The 24,420-nt window shown below is 42.3% G+C and overlaps 1 protein-coding gene across 8 annotated transcripts in view; it reads left to right on the top strand.

Annotated features, from left to right (window-relative positions):
* DLC1 (DLC1 Rho GTPase activating protein) overlaps window positions 1–24,420 on the top strand; it is a 344,822-nt gene that overhangs the window by 311,326 nt on the left and 9,076 nt on the right. For 7 of the 8 annotated variants that reach the window (XM_032468641.1, XM_032468640.1, XM_032468642.1 and 4 more), the window contains 7 exons: window positions 6,168–6,239; window positions 10,877–10,958; window positions 16,757–16,820; window positions 18,385–19,817; window positions 20,287–20,463; window positions 22,971–23,130; window positions 23,257–23,455. In XM_032468641.1, coding sequence (XP_032324532.1) covers window positions 6,168–6,239; window positions 10,877–10,958; window positions 16,757–16,820; window positions 18,385–19,817; window positions 20,287–20,463; window positions 22,971–23,130; window positions 23,257–23,455 — 2,187 coding nt within the window. The other variant, XM_032468645.1, reaches the window with a different exon arrangement.

Genomic DNA, 24,420 nt, shown 5'->3' with positions numbered 1-24,420 from the left:
GTTTGACACATGTTTATATATACACACGTGTTTGTGTACATGAATGTGTGCATATTTATACACACACACATGCATGCATATATATAATGTGCTTCTTATTGTAGATCCTGGCCTGAAAAAGTAAGAAGAACACTTCACTAGAAGAAAAACCATATTGCGATTTATTTATTTATGTAATATTTATGTAGTGAACAAACTGCTCTGTGCCCCACACTGTTGTAGGTGCTTGGGATACAGCAGAGAGTAAAACAGGCAAAGAAGCTTGCCCTTTGGGAGTTTACAGAGGGGAGAGACAGAGTAAGCATAATAAGAAAAAATAAAGCAGGAAAAGGGAGCACAGGGTAGGGGAGAAGAGGCCTGTAGGGCTGGGTCCGTTAGCCGGAGGGAGATGGTGTGACGGGGTATAGGAGGGAGCAAGGGCTTGTGGGCTGTTGTTAGAATTTTGCTCTTCACGTGTGACATGGGGACTCTGGTGCTGCCTGTATAGGGTCACTTGGGGCTTGAACACATGGATCTCAGAATAGCCCTTAGGAATCCAGCTGTTCCTAAGTAGAGGATCATCTGACACCATGTACTCAACTGTGAATTACCTTTCCCTTTGGCTTCCTGCTTCGGGGCAGGACGCTGTCTTTGGTTATCCCTAAGCCCAGCTGGCAGCACAGATAGTAGATGCCCAGTAAATAAATACTGAATTGAGGGGGGACGTGAAGGACGATTGGCTTCACATAAACGTGTGGCTATGCTGGCACATATCTAAAGGTGGATTTGGGTCAGCTACCGTGAGGCCAGATGGGCTGAGAAACTTAATTAGTATTGCCCGGTCTTCCAGAAGCTTCCTAAATGGTTTCTTTCAGCATAGGCACAGCAGATGTTTAGAATTTTTTTAGGCACCTGAGGGTAGGAATGTTGCTAGTTGCTAGTCAGAATCTTTGCTGTGATTAGATAACAGAAGAGTTTAATAAATATTAATATATACATTCTGCTATCTGACTTAAGCCAACTAGGAATTTTACACAGGTAGCTCCTGATTACCAGTCTCTGGCAGGGTGTGTGTATGGAATGTTTATTGTTATTAATTGCAAAGAGACAGGGGTTGAAGTCCTAGTTGTTAACCTGTTTTTGGAGAAAGGGAAATTTTCATGGAGTGTTTCTAGGTCCTTCAAACAAATGTATGCATGCTTCCAATGTGGCAAAAATAGTCTCTCACTCAAGCTATACAGATGAATTAAGAAGTTTATGGTAGGTACCCCTCGCCCGCACTAGGGAAGGTGGGGGAGAGAGCTTGATGGGGTGCAGAAGGGGAACTGGAGAAGGAGAGAGAAGAGATTAAGAGTCTGAGGTGCAAGAGGGCATGTCTATCCTGGGAACCCCAAGAATTCAGTAAGAGCGGAGCAGCGCTGGCATTTGGAGGCCTTCCAGGAGCAGAATGGCCAGGCGGAGGCCAAATTAAGAGGGCTGTGGGTCTGCTGAGGAGTCCGGATTGTATCTGAAAGGCAGTGGAGAGTCACTGAAGAATTCTAAGCAGAGGAGCAACATAATGAATGATATATTTCATACAAACCAATCCAGGGCTCAGGGACCTTTTGGACGAGTATGGATTTCTTGGGGGCAGGGAGGAGAAGGGGTTATCAGAGGGAAGGCCATTAGGATAACTTGGGAAGAAATGTTGTCTGGTTCAGTGGTCCTCAACCCTGGCTACCCTTGAATTCACTTAGGGGGCTTTTTTAAAAAGATGCTGTCCAGGTCTCCCCTAGACAGAGAAAATCAGAATACCTGAAGTGGGTGGTGGTTGATGGTTTTAGAAAGCTCACCAAGGTGATGCCTCCCTGTATCCAAGGCTGAGAGCTGCAGCGATCAAGTGTTTTGAGGCAGTGGTTTGCTTCTCTGCCCCGTGGAACCCACCTGCCAGGTTGAGATGGGCTGTTGGGGCCCAGCTGTAGGACAGTTCCGTAAAATGGGCCACCTTGACAGAGGCAGGAGAAGCAATAGAGTCTTCCTCCATTTGAAGGGGAATGAATCTTGGTTTAGATCTACCTTCACAAAACATAGCTAACCTGCTTCTTCGTGGCTGTAAAGGCATCAGCATTTCCATAAATCTTTATTCCTAAGTCTTCATAGTTGAGGGAATCCAAGGAATCTGGAAAATGCTTGAATTTTCTTACATTCCTCCAGTTCCTTAGAATTTTATTTAAGAGGTAAATCCATGTAACATTTGCCTTGAGTCCTGATTTTGGAAGCACATTGCAAAGAAGGCAGGAAGCACGAGGGTTCCCACTGTGAGGACAGAGCAAAGGGAAGATGGAAGTAATCACACAGTCACATCCTGCTCCGACCCAATCACCCATGCTCAGCCGCTAAGATCAGCGAGTTCAGCAGAATGATGGCGGGCTTGGGGAATTTCTGTTTAACTTACTGTCGAGGGGAAGTGTCAGCCCACCATGCTAGGAAGTGTGCAAATATGGCCTGATGGTTCCCAGCCATACACAAAGGGGTCTCCCAAACCTCATTCATCTAACACGACTAATTACTAAAGCTGGTTCCAATAAAAATTTCCTGTTTCCTCCTTTAGCACATTTGTCTGTTGTTTGCTTAGAGAAAACCCAGGTCTAAAAGTGTCACTGTATTTCCATCATATTTTCAGTTTATAATGGCAGTTTTGCCCAGTGGGAAATGTTTTTTTCAAAAATCATCCTGGTCGTCTTCACATTACCACTCAGGTATACTGAAGGAAAAGTTAGAGCCCTTTAGAGGCCTCCAAAAATAGGCATGAGGGGTTAAAGTGACAGCAATAACACAACAGGTGCATGGTTTTCTTCAGCATTATAAATACTGTTCATTGTTACCCATTTTTTCAGGAAGAATTGGTCTTGTTCATTTCTGCAAGTCTTAGCTCTTTCTCCCATTATGGCATTTGAATGGAAAGGAAGCTCATTTTTTCAGGAGCAGTGGTTGTTTCTCCACTTGTGTCCTCATCTATATATCTTGGGGATGATATTCATTACCCATGTGTTAGGATCTCTATAAGGAGTCAGTGAATTCATACACATCAAGTGCTTACACTGGGCCTTGTACACATTCCATGCTCGATGAAAATTAGCCATTGATAGAATTGTTGGGAGGCATCTGGGAAGGCTGCCTGGAGGAGGCGGCATTTGACCTTGGCCTTGAAGAATGAGCGAAATTTGATACTGAGAGGATGGGAGAGCATTTCAAGGCAGGGATGTGTGGGGAGATGAGGAAGGACCGAGGTTTATTTTGAATAGAATCCAGAGGGAGTACAAAGAGCTGAAAAATTCGTTTGGATGCCACGTGGACACCCTTGAAAATCTCAGGGAGATGTTGAGACGATTTTCTAAGTATTGGAGCTCCAGGGAAGTTTGTGAGGGACAGACAAGATCAGAACTATAGGAAGTTTAATGAGGCAAGGTTGGTAGCTGGAGTCTCAGAAAGGAGAAAATTGGAGACCAGGATAGGGTAAGAGAAAGTCCAGCCTGGATCAGGGGAGATGAGAAAGAGTAATCCCCACCTGACCTGGATGTAGACATAGATTCATTTCATATTGAATTAAACAGAAGTATTGATTTTTTAAGAAATCAGTACTTATGTCGGATTGTGACAATTTTCTCTTGGTAACTGGAAGGGGTTGGGAGTGAAATCAGTAACTGTTCCATTTTTTTTAAAAATCAGTGACAGCTTTTTATAGTTTTTACAGTTTTCTAATTCTGATTTCTGCACAAACAGCAGGTTAAGTTCTCACTTGTTACACAGCCTAAGTTTTCCTAAGTGAGCATTGTTAAATGTAAACTAGATATAGGCCCATGGTTTCAGATCTGAAAGGCAAATTCTCATCTATTTTAGGGAAGGGAAAAGGTGGGTAAAATGACTGCTTTCTGTAGTTCTTGAACGTGCTGCTTTTTAGCCATGGTAAACTTTACATTAAATTATCTGCTGAAGAAGCAAACCGTGGCCTGTTCGCATGATTTCTTTCTAACCAAGTGGCCCTAAAAAGAGTGACTATTTGGACGTGGCTTTTTAGGTCAATTTTTGGTCATTTGGGGGCATTTCTTTTTCTTAAAGGTGGAAAATGAGTAAGAGTGACAAGACAGCAGTAGGCATTTATGTGTTCCTCAAGTCAGGTGGGGCCTTCAGTGAGTAATGTGTGTGAAAACACGTTGTAATTTGTGAAGGATTATATAAATAAATGTAGAAGTTTTTTAGAAAAATAATACATCATTTGTGCCTCTTGGCATGAAGCCATTTTAGTAAGAAAATAATGAATATGCTCTAACTAGGTGGTGATATTGGCTGGTAAACTGTCTAATTAAGGCGTGTGTGTTTGTGTGTGTGTGTGTATGCGCGCGCGCGTTGACCTGGTGTCATGTCTGAATAAAGTCCGAGAAGCATAGATGTTGAGAATTTTTGGCTACTCACCACTTAAGTAAAATATATAGAAAGCAAATACATCTACTTTTTAAACAATCTATTGTTTATTGTTCAGTGTCTAACAATCTGTTCAATGGCAATAACCTCTAAATAGTTAGAAGAAGCAAACTATTTAAAGTATTTTTTAAGAACACTTAGCTTTTTTTTCTTTCCATATCTTTCTTTGCGCAAGGGCCACAGGGATAGAGAAAAAATAGTTTCTACATCCTTTAAAATAAAACGTTGAGCTTTTATATGTCTCTACAACAATGTAGTTTTCCAGAAAATGTTTATTTTATGATTTTTATCTATAGCTTCCATAATTCCTTTCTGAGACAAGGTATGAATATAAATCCATGAAAAAATGTTAAGCACAGATAATTCACATTGGACAGTTCTCTACATTCTTTGATTCAGTGCAAACATGGAGATTCCTACACATTAATGTTACTCTATCCTTCAACTCCAAATTCAGTCCTGAATCTTGTACTTAATCATGTAGCTTTTGTTACCACCCTGAAGATTCATGAAAGTCGGCTTTGCCGTGTCATTTATTGTTGCTCTGCCGCCATAATTGTTTTTAGTTTGAGTATTTACTGACTCATCAGAAGATAGCAGCTTGCTCTTCTCCTTGGTATCAATAAGGACATTCCCAATTGCTTTAATGAATTTAAATATTCTTAATTATCTTTTTGTTAAAGACTCAAGGAACTCATAAAATACGAGGTTTTTTAAAAAATGCTCCAAAACCATAAAGTTACTGGACAAAAGCAAGATACATGTACTTCTCTCTAGTGGACTATCCACCTCCCATCTGGCTCTGAGGAGCGATGCTTAATGAAGATTTGAATCTGGAATAAATTAAGCAATGTTGAGACATTTATAAATGAATAAATAGCCTTACATACCTAAGTACTCTAATGGTCTGAGGAAGGTGGGTAGAAGGGTTGAAAGGATATTCTTTGTGCAGACTGAGAACTGATGAATGTGCCCCGGACCTCCTCTGTGAGTCATTTTTAACGGGATTGTAAATATGTGCTTGAGTGAGTTTCAACACAGCGTGTGTCAGTTGCTCTTGGCCTTTCCGTTTATCAATACTATCTACAAGATGTTAACAGCAGGGAAGTAAAAGCTCTATTAGGCATTTCAGCCTGCTGACTGTGGGATTTATTGACTTAATGCCCTGCAGGTGACCACCTGACCACCCGGGCCTCTCTACTTCCTGACACACCTAAAGGCACTCCTTCATAGCACCTGCACCGTTACACACATCCCATTGGGTAGCAGAAGCTTTGTCCCTTTGGTCAAGTTAGTTCCCTTCTCCAGGTTGTCAGATGTACTTGGTGGCCTTTTATGGACATGCGAAGTAAACTAGGTTAGGCCATCCAGGCCTAAAATTAATTATTTAATCCCTCTTCACCTTTCTCATTATGCCCTAGTTTCTTAATTGTTTGTAACCAGAACCCAGAAGCAGCACAGAGTAACATACTGCTAGGACTCCATTTATGGGGTTTTTTTGTTTGTTTTTAAAGGAAAGACAAATAATTATAGGCATGTTTTAAAGTCTGAAAAGGTGTACAAAAATTTAAACCATTTGAATAAGTGGATTTTTATTTATTTACTTTGCTTATCCGTTTCCAACAGATGTCATGTTTCGCTTGTGTAACAAAATCAAAGTTTATTAAGGGAGAAGGAGCATGCTGAGTTACACCTCACACGTTTGTCTGTCTTCTGTTCTATTCTAGAAATCGAAGCCAAAGAAGCTTGTGATTGGCTCCGGGCGGCAGGATTCCCCCAGTATGCCCAGCTGTATGAAGGTGAGCTGGGAACGCTGTTCTTTTTCAATGAGCATAATCATATCCTTGGTTCATGATTATCATGGATCTGTGATTTATTTTCAGACATTTTATTATTTATTTAAATATTTCATTAAGGTAATGATGCAGCAAGCACCTAAGACCCCCACCCACCAACCAAAAAAGCTAGGACCTTGCTAATAACACACCCCCTGCTCGCCTGTTCGGTCCCTCTGCCACCCCCGGCCCAAAGTAACCGTCATCCTGAAACCTTGTCCATCACTTCCTTGCTTTCCTTTTATGTAGTTTTACTGCATTTCCTAAAAGAAGTATTTTTATAAAGTTGCTTTTACCTTTATAAAAAGGGTATCACGCTCTACGTAATCTTGTAAGATCTAATTTTTTCACTGAATACTGCTAAGGTTCTTCTATACCGCATGTCCCCTGCACTCTGATGCTGAGTAAGACTCCATTGTGTGGATATGCTGCAGTTTACACACAGCCACACTCTGATTGGTGGGCATTCTGGGTTTTTTTGTTTTGTTTTTATAAACTATACTGTTAGGAACATTCTTGTACCCTTGCGGTGCAGGTGCAATAATTTATCTCACACGTCTGCCCAGGAGTAGAATTACTGGGTACTAGAGAAGACGTATATTCACCTCTGTAATGCAAGTTTTTCAAAATGCCTGTACCAATTTTCACTCCTCCTGTTAATATATAAAGATTCTGTCTATCCACGTGCTCTCAACCCTTGATATCGTCAGACTTTAATTTTTGCCAAATGGTTATAAAATGATATGTTACACACTTTGACTGCCATTTCCCTAATTATTGATGATGAGGCACACTTCTTCATGTCATCTGGCCATGTGTGTTTGCTCTTCTGTGAAATGTCTGTGGCCCATTTTTCTCCTGAGTTGATTGCGCTTTTCTTGATGTGTGAGGGCTCCTTATTACAAATACGAAGGCTTCGTTAGTCTTGTGCTGTAGGCATCTCTCCCCAGTTTGTCGTTAGGCTTTTCATTTTTCCTTACGTTGTCATTTGATGAATATTATTTCTTCTATGGCATTTAGCTTTTTAATTAAGGGGAGGGAAATTGACTTTTTTTTTTTTTTCCAATTCCAAGAGCTAGACTGACTTTTTTACTAGGACTTCATTTTCTCCTCAGCTCCCTGGGCGTCAAATGGTTGGGTGGTGAGTCTCACTCCTGCCCTGAGCTTTGCGCTTCCCCTGGGGTGGGGGGTGGGCAGACTATTCATTTAAATGGGAGGTTTATTGTTCTCCACGTGAAGTCACTTAAAAGGAACTAGAGTTGTGAACTTGTGAGCTTCATTTTATGGGTGACTTTTAAGCCAAGATTAGGTGGATAGTGAAGTGCTCCTAAGTTGAGAGTAAATTAAATGACTTCCACTACCCCTTTTTCATAATTTAAGAGGAAAGAAGATGCTAGGAGACAATTAGCCATTGTGAGAGAAAACTGCTAAAAGATCCAGGTGAAGTGATGTCGCTGAAATCTTTTCACCAGGGATCTTCAAGTCTTCTCACGGTAAACAGTGAATTAACAACATGTCTTTTGCACTTCTGTCCCAGGATGATAGCAAGCAGACTGCTTCCTGTGACAGGGGGCTCTCAGTTGGAGCTCGTGGTCACCATAGCAGCCTTCCTTAACACATGAGCAGAATGCCACGAGCTCATGCTAAGAAGGGATACAGTTTGTGCTTGGAAATGCTAGCTAGACCTGGTCCTCAGGCTGCCTTAAGGAGGGATGTGGACGGGGTGGGCAGAACCCCCAGAAGCAAATCGGGCAGAGACCGTAGAGATCATTTTTATTTCCCTTGCTCACTCAGCTAATCTAATTGATGACCTCATTTACAATACCTGCTTTTCCTCACTGTAGCCCAGACTGAATGTATGATATTTTCCTATGAAGATGTGTTTAGAATTATTTTATTGTTAGACTATGTAGGATATCTTACTGTTCCTTCATTTCAGAGAATATCTTCAATTCGTTTCCTTTTTTCTTCCTTTTTTTTTTTTGAAGGTGTTTGGTTAACCTGCATGCTTATTATGGTGGGGTTGCTTATTTTTCCTTCAGGAGAATTTTTGACCTATTAACATTTTCAGCATCTCTGTCTCTCAGTAGGGCTTTGGAGGGGGTGGGTGGGGGGCAGATCAGCATTCTCTTGAATTTTCAGTTTGCAGCTCTACTGGAGATAAGGAAAGGTAATTGCATTTGCAGTGGCAGTAGCATGGTTGTCCTTTTGTTCCTTTTGCTCTCCTGTTTAGAAATTAAATTTCCTTCAATTATGTCCATTTTTGATGTTGATTTGCTGCCAAGCAGCACTTTCTTGTGATGTATATGTTTGCCGAGACCCAGTTCCGGTCTCAGTCTTACGTCTTTCCAAATCCTAAGATGCAGACTGTATTTTCACAAGTTACATTTTGGGGTCCCTTCACATCTTTGGGGCTTTTAAAGCGGAAGTCTGCTTTTGAGGTTCTATGTACATTGTTCTGAGCATTTATAATTTCTCCCCTCCGTCCTGCCCCTATGTACGAGGTGGGTACACACACCACACACCACAGTGCACACTCCTCGATTCCTGTTTAGCTTTATTTTGCTCCTGACAATTTATACATCCTGCCCTTAAGCCCAAGCTGGAAGTTTAAATCCCACCTGAAGAACTCTGAGAATGACTTTTTTTTAATTGAAGTATAGTCGATTTACAATGTTGCATTAGTTTCTGACACCTACTTTTTTACATCAATAAACCATCATCCTTTCAAAGCTAGTTCTTTCAGAGGGAAAAAAATTGATGTAATTATTTCAATTTTTTCTCTTGCAATTAATCCCTACCTACCCTAGATTTTTTTTTTAAAAACCAGAATTTTAAAGTTAATTTGGATCATGAAAATAATCTAAAATATAGTTCTGGGTACACTAAGAACTTGCTAAAATAACAGTTGCTGTCTCATATATACTTAACAGGGCTGTGAATTTTATGATTTACATTTATTAAGTATTAAAAATATATTCTTTAATATCAGCTCTGTCCTCTAATACTTAGAGTGCCTGGTGTCTGTTCAAAGTGAAATACAATTGCCATAACCTTCCAACAGTTTACAGCCTGCCTTGCTTCTATTTACTAATAATTTACATTCACTGTAGGTCTTCTCTTTTATTTCTACTACAGTAGTGCCACTAACCATTTGCCTAAGAGACATGGTCTGTAAGGTGATGAAGAGATATAAACAATATCATAAATTTCTTCATAAATCTTTGGACACCAGCTACTTCTTTGGTCTGTCTATGGTGTCTTTCAGTAAACAGTATCACTAATCTGACTCTAGCCTTCAGAAAAAAGAATAGACTGTAACACTAATTATGTTAGTTTTCAACATTGGGGGAAAAAAGGTACTTATAAGTGTGATCTCTAGAAAATAGATTATTAAGAATAAGGAACTTCAGACCATTCTGTAAAACCAATGATCATAAGTCAGAAACCATAAAAACATAATGAACACTCGTGTACTCCCTAGTCAGCCCCAGAACTAAAACATTGCTAATTACTTGCATCTCCAGAACTGCTGATAGCCGTGTCTATTTCAGTGTGCAGCACTGGCTATTTGGGAGTCCAAAGGGGTTTTGTTTTGCTTTGTTTTGTTTTGTTTTTTTGGTTATGTTAATCCTGATTTTCTGTGGTACTGACTGACTTTGCCCATTCCTGACCAACAGAGTTACGTAGAAGGACTGCCTTACAGTATTTTATAAGTGTTCTACCAGGAAGGCCCATTATTTACCCTAGTAGCTTGGAACTCCAATGAAGGATAACTTGCTTTTATCTAGTGGCAATTCCAGAGCTGTTGTAAATTTCCACGGCAGCCCCGCTGGTCTTCTTCCTCCCTACTCTTCCTGAATGTATTTATCCACAAGGGACAGAAAGGGGAATTCTTCCACTGAGTTGACTGTTTCCCCCATTTCTGCTGTTCGATTCTAATATAACTCTTACGTATTCTTAGAGTGGTGAACTGTCTACAGATTAAAGGATTGGGGATTCCATTGTTCTACTGCGGCGTCAGAGCTGGCCTTTTGTTTTACAGGGAGTTATATAAACTCCTGAAAAGCCATGTGGAAGTGTTAGAATTTGTTATAAAAAAAGCACATCCTGAATTCTCTTTAGCTTTTGATGTAATGCAAATGGTTGGATTCCGTTGACCACCACCATTGTTCTCTGGATCTTTTCTTGGCCCAGTTTTCTGTGACATCTTCCCTGATCAAATGTGAGCAAAGACACACATGGCGGGGAGGGGAACCAGCCACATTAAAAGGGAGCATCCTTCTGGTGTTCATTGTGGTTTAAATTGTAATTTATAGCAGAGGCGTGTTGCCTGCTGATTTGTTCAAAGGTGGAAGTGTGTTTTGACCACAGATATTTGAGTCTGCAGACCACTTTTCATCCAGGCTCCTTTCGGACACAGTTGAAAGTGTCTTAGGCTGCTTTACTGTCCTATATCACTTTATAGGGAAGGAGGTATCCTGCCCACAGTAAGTATTCAATAAATTATCGTGGTTTTATGGGGTTTTTTTCCCTCTGCTAAACTGGGCTAGATGGGCAAGAACTGAAGTGCTCAGTAAACATATTTATTTTTCTTGTAGATCTCCTGTTCCCCGTTGATATTTCCTTGGTCAAGAGAGAGCATGATTTTTTGGACAGAGATGCCATTGAGGCTTTATGCAGGTAAATGGAGATGTTTTGAGTGTTTCCCTTTTCTTCTTTTTTAAGAACATAGTACTTATCACTGATGAGTTTGCCTTTGTTCTAATTAGGTCAGCTTTTTGATTAGTAAATGAGTATGGTGATTCACTTCGTTGTAAGTCACAGGCCTTTTAATTAAAGTAAGTAACTTCCTGTTATTTAATATTGCCATGAAAATAGCACTGTCCTAGTACGTACTCAGATAGTACCATTCTGTATTTGATACCGTATGATTGCTAAAACAGTAATGTTCAGGCGGTTAGGAAACTTGGAACAGGGTTTTCTTAAAGGCAGTGTAATTGACTGCACAGCCCCAGCCAGATACCCTGGCAGAGTCAAAGCTGCTGTTGTATTGAATGATGGAGGAATAGATGGAAGTGGGGGGACTGTGGCTAGCTGGAGTCAGGAGGACCATTGCTGGAATTCTAGGAAAGCATCTCTGAACCTCTTCGGCTTCCCCAGGTACACTGTAGTAACAATAGGATTAAATCAGGCTGTAAAATAGCTTAGCACAGCCTTTCATAAAGTGGACAGGCAGTAGATGAGCACTGATGTGAAGTGTGAAAAAAACAGTCAGAAATCCTTGTTCATGGTTCTGGTGGATCTTCAGGCTAAGACGCAGCTGGCAGGTATCAGTGAAGTGGAAGTAATAAACCACGTAGTGGACAGTGATGGGACACTGACAGTCCTTTCAGACTCTTCAGGACATATTATTCATTTTAAGTTAATCATCCTTTGTGATTTTTCTCAAAACCTATAAGCCATCAAAGCTGAGTTCTAGGGATAAAAATTATACACAGACATAATTCACTTGTCGATGTGATTGTAAAATTAGAATAATTTTTTTTTTTTAGTTTCAGTATTAATTTTAACTTGGAAAAACATCATTAAGGTAGAATGGCACCCAGTATTTATTTCCTCTCTACAGGCAAAGGAAGCAGACATAGCTTTGTGAAAGTACTTTTTTTTTTTTTTTTTTTGGCCTTTCTTATGAAATACAACGTTTTTTGAAGCACCTAACTTAAGCAGGGATTTAGACTGGAGTATGGAATAGACAAATTCTCCTGGCTTGAGAAAGAAAAAAAAATGCCACATTAAACCACAGATACACTGTCACTTTTCATATCCAATTAAATGACTGCTTAGAAATATCCAGGATATGTACACATTTTCTGAAAGAAACCTAATTCCAAGTCCCCCACTGTAGTCTGTAATATCATAGCTATGTCATCTGGAATGAAAAAATGTCACTGATGCAATTTAGGAGGGAAGAAGTCAACATCTGGAATAGAAACTACTCCAGACATTTTTGAAATGTTTTAATGCTGAGCTGCAGGGCAGAATTAATTTCTTTTCAATTCATCATTGGTGATAACGCATAGAAATGAAGTCACTCATAAGATGTCTCCTAGGAAATATTTCCTCATTGCGTCAGATCATCCATTTCACACATTTCAAGCTGCTTAGTGAGGAGGCCCTATGAACTGCAGCCACGGCTTAGGAATTCCTGGGTCAGAAAAACATCCCTGCAGCACTGCAGTGCAAAGGATCGTGATTAGACTCTTGAATTTATTTTACTAATTAATTTACTTAATATCAGTCTGAAATGTAGTTGCCCTGTTCTGGGGATAAGGGCGTCCTCTGTACTTGGTGATTTACACTGGCTCTCAGCACCATCGGAGAAGCTACCTCCCTTTGGAAGAATTAAATCTATACTCTTAGATCTTTTATGAAAAGAAGAGCCTAAAAACACCTAGACCTTGACATCTGTTTGGATTCTGCAAGTGTATCCTGACTGGGCTTCAGTTTCTCTTATGCATAGAATAATGTCTCAGAGGTTAAGTGTGAGAATGAAATGCGGTGATGGATGTCCAAGTGCTTTAACAATTATCAGACCTAAAACTGACACTCAGATTTGAGTATGTGGGGAAAGGCTTGAGGTTGAGTTCAGAATCCACAGGAACAGCCATCAACTTGTTTGTAATGGAAAACCCGAGGACTCTTGTCCACGTGTTCACATCAATCAACGTCTCACGGCAAATGATTTTCCTTTGAGAGGGCTTAACAAATGTTCCTTAGAAAAAGATGGGGCCGAGCATCTTCCCTGGAAATGTGCTGCATTGTCAGCAGAGTGGTTGGGGATACTTGTTTTACTGATAATGTGATATTCACCTCATTTACTAGACTAGCCTCTTCTGCGTACTCTCTCAGTCCACAGAATTCAAAGGGCCAGCAAAGCATGAAGCTATAGTGTTGTTTGAAACTTGGTCTTGTGGTTTGTCAAGTTTTTTCTAGACATACTTTTTGTAGACTCCCATCTTTTGCCTTGTTGAAATATTTTGAGCAATTGATTTTAAATACATATGGTAATATAGTTACAGAAACTCAGCTGAAAAGTTATACTTTAACAAAATACTATTAAATGTTTAATTTAGTATTTTTACATTAGATAAAGCTTTTTACATTGGTTTTAAATGACATAATTTTTACATGGTTTCTCTTTCCAGCCACCGCATCCCCTACCCCTGCCCCACCATACACACACACACACACACACACACACACACACACACACACACGGATGACCTGCTCCCATGTACACACCAGTACACACTCCCATGTTCTGCTTAAAAATTATTATAAGCATTCATAATACTTAGAACTTTTGCAGATCTTAGAGTGCCTTTGGTCGAAAAACTTGTAGGAGCTGATCTCTTCACATAGTCTACTTAGAGCAGAAGACTTGTAGACTTAGTTTTTAGTTTTCTTGAAAATGATAATGATACAAAGTTTGGTAATGACCAAAAGTTGTAATTATGGAACTACCGGGTATTTTGGATTTGGATTGCTAGCCAACATTCTTACGCACACACTTGTAAGGAGTTTACTTACTTGTTTCCTTGGAGAGATTGGCTTTTGTCCCAGCCTTACCAGCTTTGCTGTATAATCCAACCCCAAGGATAAGGCCAAGATTCTGAGAGCATCACATCCAGTATTAATACCAGAAGAGTGATTCGCTTGTCTAGAAGCATGTACAGGCGATAATACAAACTGTGACCCACTCTTAGAATACCTTTTCCCCTTTTCTGAAATGTTCTTCGTCTTTCTATAGCTTCTGAAAATTATTCCATGTGACTGTTTTCCTTTGGAGTTACAGCTGACTCCTCCTATGAACACCAAAGAATTAGGTAAATATGGTGATAATTGTATAAGGTCAAATAGCCATGGTATCACCTTCAGCCTGCACTCTGCTATGAAATGGCCCTTGAAGGGCCCAAGCTCTGTAAAGCAGCCAGCCACATAGCAGGTTTCAGCTGTGTTACTGTTTCAGTCTTATTAAAAGACAAGCAATGGCATTAATTCCAATAAAATATCTTTAAGGATTGGAACAATTTTTATTTGTTAGGTCTACTTGGGAAATCGTTCCTTTTTCCTTTCTCTCTTTTCTTCTGCTTTTCCTGTTTTCACTGGGAATATGGTGAGGTGAGGCCCAGCTCCCCGCCCGCCTGCCAGGCTTCTGCCTGGGTGCTTACAGCTCCCTGCAGCAAAGCTCTTGACCCTTTGATGCTCACCCTAAGCTCCCTCCCTCAGCAGAGCAGAGTACAGCTCACCCAGCAGATAAGACTGACACATTCCTGAGAATCTGAGCGAGGGAGGGCCCTCAGGGGCAGGAGGGCCCTAGGGGGAGATTCCCGGTTTCTGCTGCTCTGGCTGGAGGAATCATACCCGGGGTATAAGCTGCTCCTGTTTACTATAATGATGAACACCTATTTTAGACAGGAATGCAGGAGAGACTGTTTTTGAGGGCCAGAGCCACCATGTTTAAGTCATGTGACCTTGGACAAGGTTTGGGACACGCCAAGCCCCCATTTCCTCATCTAGAAAATGAAGATAAACAGTAGTATCTCTAGCATAGGGCTGTTGTGAGGACCAGGATGGAATAATATGTGTGAGGCGCCAGGCACCTCTCCTTCCTGTCAGCACTGTCTCCCTCTAAATCGAGGCGGTCCCCCCCAACTTTGGGGGCTCCTAGGGGACAAATGAATCCCAGAGAAACCTCCGGGAATGACTTCTGGGCTTCAGAATTGAACTGCTATTAGCTTGGTGTTGTCAACAGAAAAAGATAACGTTGACCTTTACAAAACTGGCCTCCTGGGTCTTTTTTGTTTGACTGAAATCTAGAGTTTGTGAAGTAAGCGGCTCCCCCAACCCCACAGGCATCCATGCCTAGTAAACTTGGTTATAAACACCACTACAGCCCACGTGAAGTCGAGAGGGTATTTGATTACAGGTTTGATTAATGAAACCCAGACCTAAGACTAACTGCAACCATCCCAGATTCTTTAAGTCTTGAAAACATTTGAGAACTAAAACGCAGTGGGTAGAAGTCATTTAAGTAATGGATGCCCCTTAGAGAGAAGGACTTTATGTCCACTCATTTTAACATCTGCGGACTTTCTCTTAGTTATTTGTTTTCTTTTCCTTCCCATCAGCATAGAGGATTTTCCTGAACATAGGTGCTCTGGGTTATCTTTGTTTATTCTATAAACAGGCCACCGCATAATCTGTGAAATCAAAGGCCGTCTTATCAGCAGGCAAAAATACTTTCCATCCTCTTGCATCCAAGTTGTTAGGCTACTGCAAGCCTTAAAGAGGGCTCATGGTCAGTTTGAACCTGTGTGAGTTAAATGCTCCTGTACTGTGGAAGTGGAAGAATTGCAGTCTTAGGAAATCTTGGAAAACTGTTGGTGCAAGACAGCAGATCTAGTAAAGGTCCATTTGTGGAAGACTAAGCGATGACCATCTGGAAGATGTTAGAAAGAACTGGGGCCTGAAAAGCTGTCACTCCCACTTTCACATGCCATTTATTCTTGCATATGTGATTGGTTTGTTTTTTTCAGCTGTTTCATTATCTGTGAGGGGTGCGGTGTGTCTCGTTTTTGTTTTTGTTTTTTTAAGTACTTCATTTTCAATGAAGCTAAATTATTTTCCTAATTTTAAATTATTACTCTTTGGCAGAGGTAAAAGACTGTTTAGAGTGAAAAATGTGTCTCCTTTTCCAAAGAAGAATCTGATTCAAGTGCTTGTTTTTGAACTCTAAAGATGTTGACCCTTGAAGCTGCAGTACACAAACTTTTAAATTAATCATTTGCCCTGTTGTTGTGACTATACCACCAATTATCCTTGTCCTGTACAGGAAGTTGTGAAAAAGAACTGGATATTGAAGAGGGCTCAAATTTCCCTTCTATACATAACTCATTAAAATTTTTAACAGGCTGTCTAAGATTATTTGTCAGAGATAACTAAAAAGTTTTCCATTTTTGTATCTGAATTTTGATTTGAGATAGAATACACACTTATTTACCAGCAAGTCTGCTTGGTCCCTTCTTGCTGTTTCTATTGCTGTGAAAGGAGACCTCACTGGCTTTTAATTCTTGGCACTGGGTGGAACTACCTAATGGCCCAACCCAGGACTCTTGGGAGAAGAAATTTCTTCACTGAGAATTGTTTGTTCTGTGAAGAATGAGAGACACTTGACAGAACCACAGCAGTGTGCCATTTTACTAGAAAATGGTAATATTAAATTTAAGTGAAAAAACTTGCAAAATAAAGTGTTTTTAAGCTATTCACCTTTTTAAAGAAGTTCCGCATATTCTTCGAAATTACAGATATTAATGGAGTCAAAGAAACTCAATTAAACATGTCAACTGTTTGGAAAAAATATTTATCCATCCATCAGTGGTTTCTGTCTTTGCTAATGTTACTTCTTTGCTCTGTAGGCGTCTAAATACTTTAAACAAATGTGCAGTGATGAAGCTGGAAATAAGTCCTCATCGGAAGAGAGTGAGTATATAAAACATATAATAGGATGGGAGGAGAGGGGGAGGATCAAAATCCAGATTCTGTGTTTTGTAATAGGTTTTGTTTCTCAGACTTTCCCTTATTCCAAAAAGGTCTAGATTTTAAATGTTACAATCCAGTCAGATTTACTAAAGACTCTGTAGCTTTACGTAGTTGAACCCAAGAGCTGCAGCCCGCCAGTAAAATGTGTCTTTCTTGCTGTTTTTGATCTGAACAGATCGCCTGTGATTATGCCTCTTTAACTCAGTGCCTATGATGTATGAAAGGGATGAGGCTTTAGGAATTCCAGTGGGTTTTGCATTGCCTCCCTACAGAAATTAAAGCCGAAGAACCCTGCCTTCTTATATATAACTGAAACTGTGTTTCAAAGCTCTAGAGATGGCAGTGCAGGCTGGTGGGGGTGGGGGTGGGGAAAGTGGGAGAACCGTAGAGATTTGGAGGGAGAAACGGAATTAGAGGATGAAGGGGGGAGGGCGGGAAATCCCACACATTCTCGTGAAGTGGAGGCACATAAGTGAACCAGATGGTATTTTCTTCTGTGTATGAAATGCAAGGACCTCCTGTGAGCTCTTAGGAGATGAGGTGGGTGTAGGAGTGGGAGTGAGTGTCACAAATTAGAGTAAACAGGAGTCAGTTTGGTCAAAGAACGTATTTCTGGCTGTCCAGGGTATCAACTTTATAATTACCCTAACCTGGAACTAGTTGCCTTCTTGGGGGAGTTTTAACCTTTTAAATGAATGAACTGGAACCTCAACACCCACTGAGCTGTGGAGAGAATCCTGCAGGTCAGCGTTTCATGCCCTCCACTCACTGTCCCGTGAAACTCAGGTCACATGAGATTCTCTGCATCGTTGGGGACGACTTGCATCACCCTGAGCTATACCTTCTAATGTCCCATCTGAAAGGCTCAGCTGCCATAGTCTGTGTCACAGTCTCCCTGAGTCCAAGACACTTGTGGCATTAACTCTGTTTCCTGTGCTGGGGGCCGGTGGGGGAGGGGATGAAAGGGAATAGGTAAGAGGCTGAGAAGTACCAACCAAAGAGATGGGATGGCTCACCTTGCTTCGTGTCTCCATTAATCTGTCAGAGGACATCTTGTGAGCTTTTAGGGTAGTTAGGGCTTTCTATTACTGCTCTTCTTAAAGAGTTTGAAAACTACCTTTTTAACTGCAAAGGGGAATATAAACACATGCTATCACAGACAGCAGAATTGGAGGCAGACCTGAGGGAGTCCTACCTGTTGCTAACTCCAGTTCAAAATATTTTACATGCCTGAAATTTTCACAGATCTCAGAAGTTTCCTCTGTGAGCAAGTCAAGAGCAGCCTATGGATCCCAGAATTTCCATCAAATAACTATTTAGCTTGAAACACTTGGTCAGGCTTTCTCCTGTTAAATTCTTTACATACATCTTAGTTATTTATTAAAAATAATACAATAAAGATGTCGGCAGGGGGAGTCAACACTGATGCCAAGTTAGGATCCGCCTCCTGGCCCCTGCCATCTGCCAGTCCCAGGGGATGAATGGCTCCATTCTGTCTTTGCAGAGTGAGGATTCGGATGAGGACGAGCCTTGTGCAATAAGTGCCAAATGGACTTTCCAGAGGGACAGCAAGAGGTGGTCCCGGCTTGAAGAGTTCGATGTCTTTTCTCCAAAGCAGGACCCCATCCCTGGGTCCCCAGACGATTCCCATCTGAAGAATGCCCCGAGCCATGAAAGCATGCTGACGGACCTCAGCGAGCGCCAGGAGGTGGCTTCTGTCCGCAGCCTCAGCAGCACCAGCAGCCTCGCCACCCACTCACCCCACCGTGGGGACGCAGCGACGACCCGGACCAATTCCACTAACTCTGTCATCAGCGTCTGCTCCTCCGGCACCTTCGTAGGCAATGATGATTCTTTCTGCAGCCTGCCCTCCCCCAAGGAACTGTCCAGCTTCAGCTTTAGCATGAAAGGGCACGAGAAGAACGCCAAGTCCAAGACGCACAGTCTGCTGAAACGCATGGAGAGCTTGAAGCTGAAGGGCTCCCACCACAGCAAGCACAAGGCGCCCTCCAAGCTCGGGCTGATCATCAGTGGGCCCATCCTGCAGGAGGGCGTGGACGAGGAGAAACTGAAGCAGCTGAACTGCGTGGAGATCTCCGCCCTCAACGGCAACCACATCAACGTCCCCATGGTACGAAAGAGGAGCGTGTCCAACTCCACGCAGACCAGCAGCAGCAGCAGCCAGTCAGAGACCAGCAGCAACGTCAGCACGCCCAGTCCCGTCACCAGGACCCGGAGCCTCAGTGCCTGCAACAAGCGGGGAGGCATGTACTTAGAGGGCTTCGATCCCTTCAACCAGTCCACGTTCAACAACGTTATGGAACAGAACTTTAAAAACCGTGAGAGCTACCCAGAGGACACAGTGTTCTACATCCCCGAAGATCACAAGCCTGGCACTTTCCCCAAAGCCCTCTCCAATGGCAATTTCTCTCCCTCAGGGAGTAACAGCTCTGTGAACTGGAGGACTGGAAGCTTCCATGGCCCCGGCCACATCAGCCTGAGGAGGGAAAACAGCAGCGACAGCCCCAAGGAACTTAAAAGACGCAATTCCTCCAGCTCCGTGACCAGCCGCCTTAGTATCTATGACAACGTGCCGGGCTCCATCCTCTATTCCAGTTCCGGTGACCTGGCTGACCTGGAGAACGAGGACATCTTCCCTGAGCTGGATGACATCCTCTACCATGTGAAGGGGATGCAGAGGATAGTCAACCAGTGGTCAGAGAAGTTTTCAGACGAAGGAGACTCTGACTCAGCCCTGGACTCGGTCTCTCCGTGCCCATCCTCTCCCAAGCAGATACACCTGGATGTGGACAATGACCGAGCCACCCCCAGTGACCTGGACAGCACAGGCAACTCACTGAATGAACCCGAGGAGCCCCCTGACATCCCAGAAAGGAGGGATTCTGGGGTTGGGGCCTCCCTGACCAGGTCTAACAGGTAAGAGCTTTCCTTGCCTCTCCAGTTTGGGGAGGGGGCATCAGAAAGGGGCTGCTTCTGCTTGTCATGTGAGCGAAATGGGATTAAGTCTTGCAGTCATAGCCGTGGAAGTTCCTAAGGAAAGAGACAGACCATGAAATCCTACCAGCCAGAAAAAAGGAACACTGTTGAGCGGGTGCCGAGCTTCAGTTTGGGAAGATGAAGTTCTGTGGATGGAGGGTGGTGGTGGTTGTACAACATGGTAGATGGACTTGTTGCTCAGAGTACTTAACTGTGCACTGAAAAGTGGTTAAGACAGTAAGTTCTATGTTATATACATTTTACTACAGAGGGAAAAAAAGACTGGAATGGAAGTTGAGTCTTAGTTCCTAAGAAATGAGGCCAGTGAGCAGCCCACTGCTGATTTTGCATCGACTTATTTGTAAAAAACCTCCGTACTCACTCATGTTCCCCTGTCCATCTCTCACAGGCACCGACTGAGATGGCACAGTTTCCAGAGCTCTCATCGGCCGAGCTTAAACTCTGTATCACTGCAGATTAACTGCCAGTCTGTGGCCCAGATGAACCTGTTGCAGAAGTACTCACTCCTGAAGTTAACTGCCCTGCTGGAGAAATACACGCCTTCTAATAAGCATGGTTTTAGCTGGTAAGTGTTTAAACTGCTCAGTGAGCTGTCACTGAAAATGCCTTCCATCAGCTCCTTGGGGCTGTCCCACCACTGAGTGGATGACAGTTGGATCCTGTACCAATATCTTTCGTCCATCATCCTAAGGCAGTCAGTCACTGCATTCTCGAGGCCACATTTGATACTGCCTAACCCAGGTTAGCTTTAGGGAATTTCCATCCGGGTTGGCTGGCTGAGTTTTCAACTCTCTGCATGACAGACTGCCCTTTGGTGGGGTGAGAGTGCATTGATCTCCCATCTCATTGAACAGGCACTTCCTTTCCAGAGGTAGGAATAGCCCACCATAGGCATATGTATGTACGGGATCAGATGATAATTTGGAAGGCAGGGAAGAAAAATATTTAGATCATAAGATGTCCATATGAGACCAGCTTTGAAATGCTGGATGTACAGCTCCCGGCTTCGTGACCCTCTTCGTGTATGTTTTTAGAAATCATTTTTGATGTGACTGTCTGCAGCAGCACTCAGAAATCCACCTGGGCTAAAGAGTTTAGGTCAAGTTTTTTCCAACAAAGACTCTTAAAACAGTGACTAATCAATTTAAGGAATTCACCACTCTAAGATATTATAGACTAAAATATATACGAAGATGAAATTTATCGAATGAACTGTTCATCATTCCTTTCAAAAGTACGGCCCTTGGGGTGTATAAAGTGAAATGTAGACTGTTGGGCTGGGAGGGTCATAGATGTGACCTATTTTATGCCTGTATCTTAATTTTTCTACTAAGTGCAAAGCGGAGAAATGTCTCTAGGTTGACATCCCAGCACATTTCACAATGTCATCTAGGCATCCAGGTGTCTTTTCAGTAATCTAAGCACTCATTATCCAATTGCACAACTGCCCTCTATAAAAACAGAGAAGCCTCCCGTTTCACGAGTAGCGCTCAGTAGTAAATCGGTCGCTTGAGAGAATCAGCGGAGCAACGTAACTGTTCTCTCTCTAGCTCCTCCCCTCGGGACGCATAGTGAGGTTAACTTCAGCATCAAAGCACCTCCTGTTCAAAGGCTGTTATTATGTGAGCCCTGCTAAATACAGAAGTTGTTTGTTCTGAATGACAGAAATAAGTATTGACTGGTTTATCCCCACATGCTTCAGATTCTCGGTGGAGATCGTAATGTGTTCCTTGTGCATTCCAATGCTGGGCTTTCTCCCCTGACAAAGCGAGTATTATGCACACTTATAGCTGTGATTCCATATACTTAACTGTATGGAAACACAAATCTGGCTCTGCGCTCCAGCTGTACCTTTCCTAGAGCCATAAACAGTAACGTGCTGCGGCTGCTGGTTAGGCACTCAGAGTCAGAGCGGTCTGTCTTCCGCAGTGTTCCTCTCTGTGCTTGGCGTCAGATTTTCCCTGCTGGCTATTTAAAACTACATATTTTACATTCTCATTTCTGAGTTGCCCACCCCCCCTCCCCACCAAACCCTCAAGAATCTGAAAGGCCATAATACTTCTTGAGTTCTGGTCATTTTTTCCAGTGAGTCAAAACCAAATGGTAAGGCCTCACATTGTGAGATCCACAGAGTAGGGAGAAATTCTACACAAAGTTCTTTCCCTCTTTGGCCTTGCCCTTCCTTGTCTCGTTTAGAGAGGTCATTTGCGGAGCTGAAATTTCTGCTTGACAGCATTAAGTGCATGCCATGGGTTTCCTGCTGTTGCGTATACTGCTGGGCTGGTGTCAGGACTCCAGGGAGCCTGGGCTAGATTCACAAAACCCGCATTGTTCTTTCCCATCTTCCTTTAGAAACCTAAAGATGTTATATTCTCTGGGGTCATCAGCAGGAGGCTTTATTTTGACTTCGGGGTCGTTAGCTTGGCCTCCAGCCTCCACGGTTGAGCTCTGGAGTTTGTTCTCATTATGTGGGACCAACATCATGCATTTGCTGTTTTCTGATCCTTTCTGTTCATTTGTTTAACCCTAAATAAATACTTTGGATCTCATCAAGAACTTAGAAATGATTCTTGTCCATTTTCAGGACAAATAGGAACTTTTTTTTCAACTGTGTCATGAAGCACCTAATTAGGGTCTTGACTGTCATTTTCTCCTCCTCCTCCTTTATGTGCCACCATCTTGTAAGGAAGCCCATTAGCTCCCTTAAGAACATAGACCCAATTCTCAGAGTAAACAGTAGAAGGAGAATCCCCAGCTGAGGAAATGTTGCTGGGTCTCACAGCCCCAATTCTTGGAAGATCTAGAGCAGCACCATCTAATGGAACTATCTGTGGTGTGGAAATGTTTTATATTTGCACGGTCCAATTTGCTGGCTACTGGCCACAGATGGCTACTGAGTGCCAAAAATGTGGCTGATACAACCAGCTGAGGAACTGAATTTGTAATTTTGTTTAATTTAAATTTAAATAGCCACTTTATTAGCACAGATCTGGATTCCACCTACAGAGATGGACAAAGTGTAGACAGACAAGTAAACATATCCCTCCCACCCCCAATATTCTTTATAAATAGGGCTGTGCCCAAGTTCATGAAAAGGATCAAGGTTCCAGACTACAAGGACCGGAATGTATTCGGGGTCCCTCTGACGGTCAACGTGCAGCGCACGGGACAGCCCCTCCCACAGAGCATCCAGCAGGCCATGCGCTACCTCCGCAACCACTGTCTGGATCAGGTGAGAGCCGCTGCTCACAGGTCCCACTTAATCACGGGAGCTCAGATGCACGCATTTTTTTCTATTTTTGTGGTGAAAATGTTTCCCTCTTGACATTTAATGTGTTTCTCTTTTTTTTCCCAACAGGTTGGTCTCTTCAGAAAATCGGGTGTCAAGTCCCGGATTCAGGCTCTGCGCCAGATGAATGAAAGTGCCATAGACTGTGTCAACTATGAGGGACAGTCTGCCTACGACGTGGCAGACATGTTGAAGCAGTATTTTCGAGACCTTCCTGAGCCACTAATGACAAACAAACTCTCAGAAACGTTTCTGCAGATCTACCAGTGTAAGTGTTCTCCGATCTTGACGCTCTTGGCGGTGGGGAAGGTGGGGTCAGCTGAAGCCTGTAGCTTCCTTTGATGTCATTCTTTTTGGACCCACACGATGACCTCTTGGAAACACGTCATCAGTGTCTTTCTACCTTGCCTTCTCGTTTGTGGAACAGCTTTCTGTATACCTGTTGAATGATGCAAAAATAAATTCCCCTTGTCATCATTCTCTAACTGCTGATACAACCGTACATTTTTACGTTCTGATCCAGGAGCTCGTTTTCTCATTGGTTTCTAGAACAGTGTTGTCTAAGGTACCTAAAAGAGCAGGTGCTGAGATCTGTCTCCGCTTTGTCTATAGACGTTTCAGTGGCTTCGCATCTCTCCAGCAGGGCCTGTTGTGTTTAAAATTTCACAGGTGTCTGTGTGTTTCATCTTGCAGTAAAATGAATAAATAATCTTTTTCTGTTACTCATCTCAGCTTCTGCCAAAAATACTTGGGAAAACAGTACCCGTACCTGTCTCACTTTTAAGTGAAGCTTAAAGCAAACAGTTGTCTAAATTAATGATCAAGATCAGGATTATAGCTTTTACAGCCGTGTGTTTTTCTTGGCTCAGTGTGGTATTGCAGCAGTGTAATTTAAAAGCAGCTTCTCTCAGTGCTCAGAGTGTCCTTAGAACTGGCCCATGGGACTTTATTTTATGAGAAATGGAGCTGGTCTGGATTATTTCATTATTTATTTCATCCTTTCAGATTTTATGAAAACACAGGTCACATTTCCCCCACCGAGGTATTTGTTATGTATTGTAACCATGGAGCTGTTTAATCAGTCTGTCCTATGGAGCTGCATTTGAGTGATTTGAATTTTCCACCACGTGCCTTTTAAAAGAAAAGGAGACCTGAAGGTTGGGGTCAGCATTTTCTACACATATCTTATTTTATATATACATTAACTATGTTACATTACATTATATTGCATTA

Source organism: Camelus ferus, chromosome 26 (assembly GCF_009834535.1).
Source record: "Camelus ferus isolate YT-003-E chromosome 26, BCGSAC_Cfer_1.0, whole genome shotgun sequence".
NCBI lineage: Eukaryota > Metazoa > Chordata > Mammalia > Artiodactyla > Camelidae > Camelus > Camelus ferus.
Note: the sequence above shows the minus strand (reverse complement) of the source record. Positions and strands in the feature narration are given on the sequence as shown.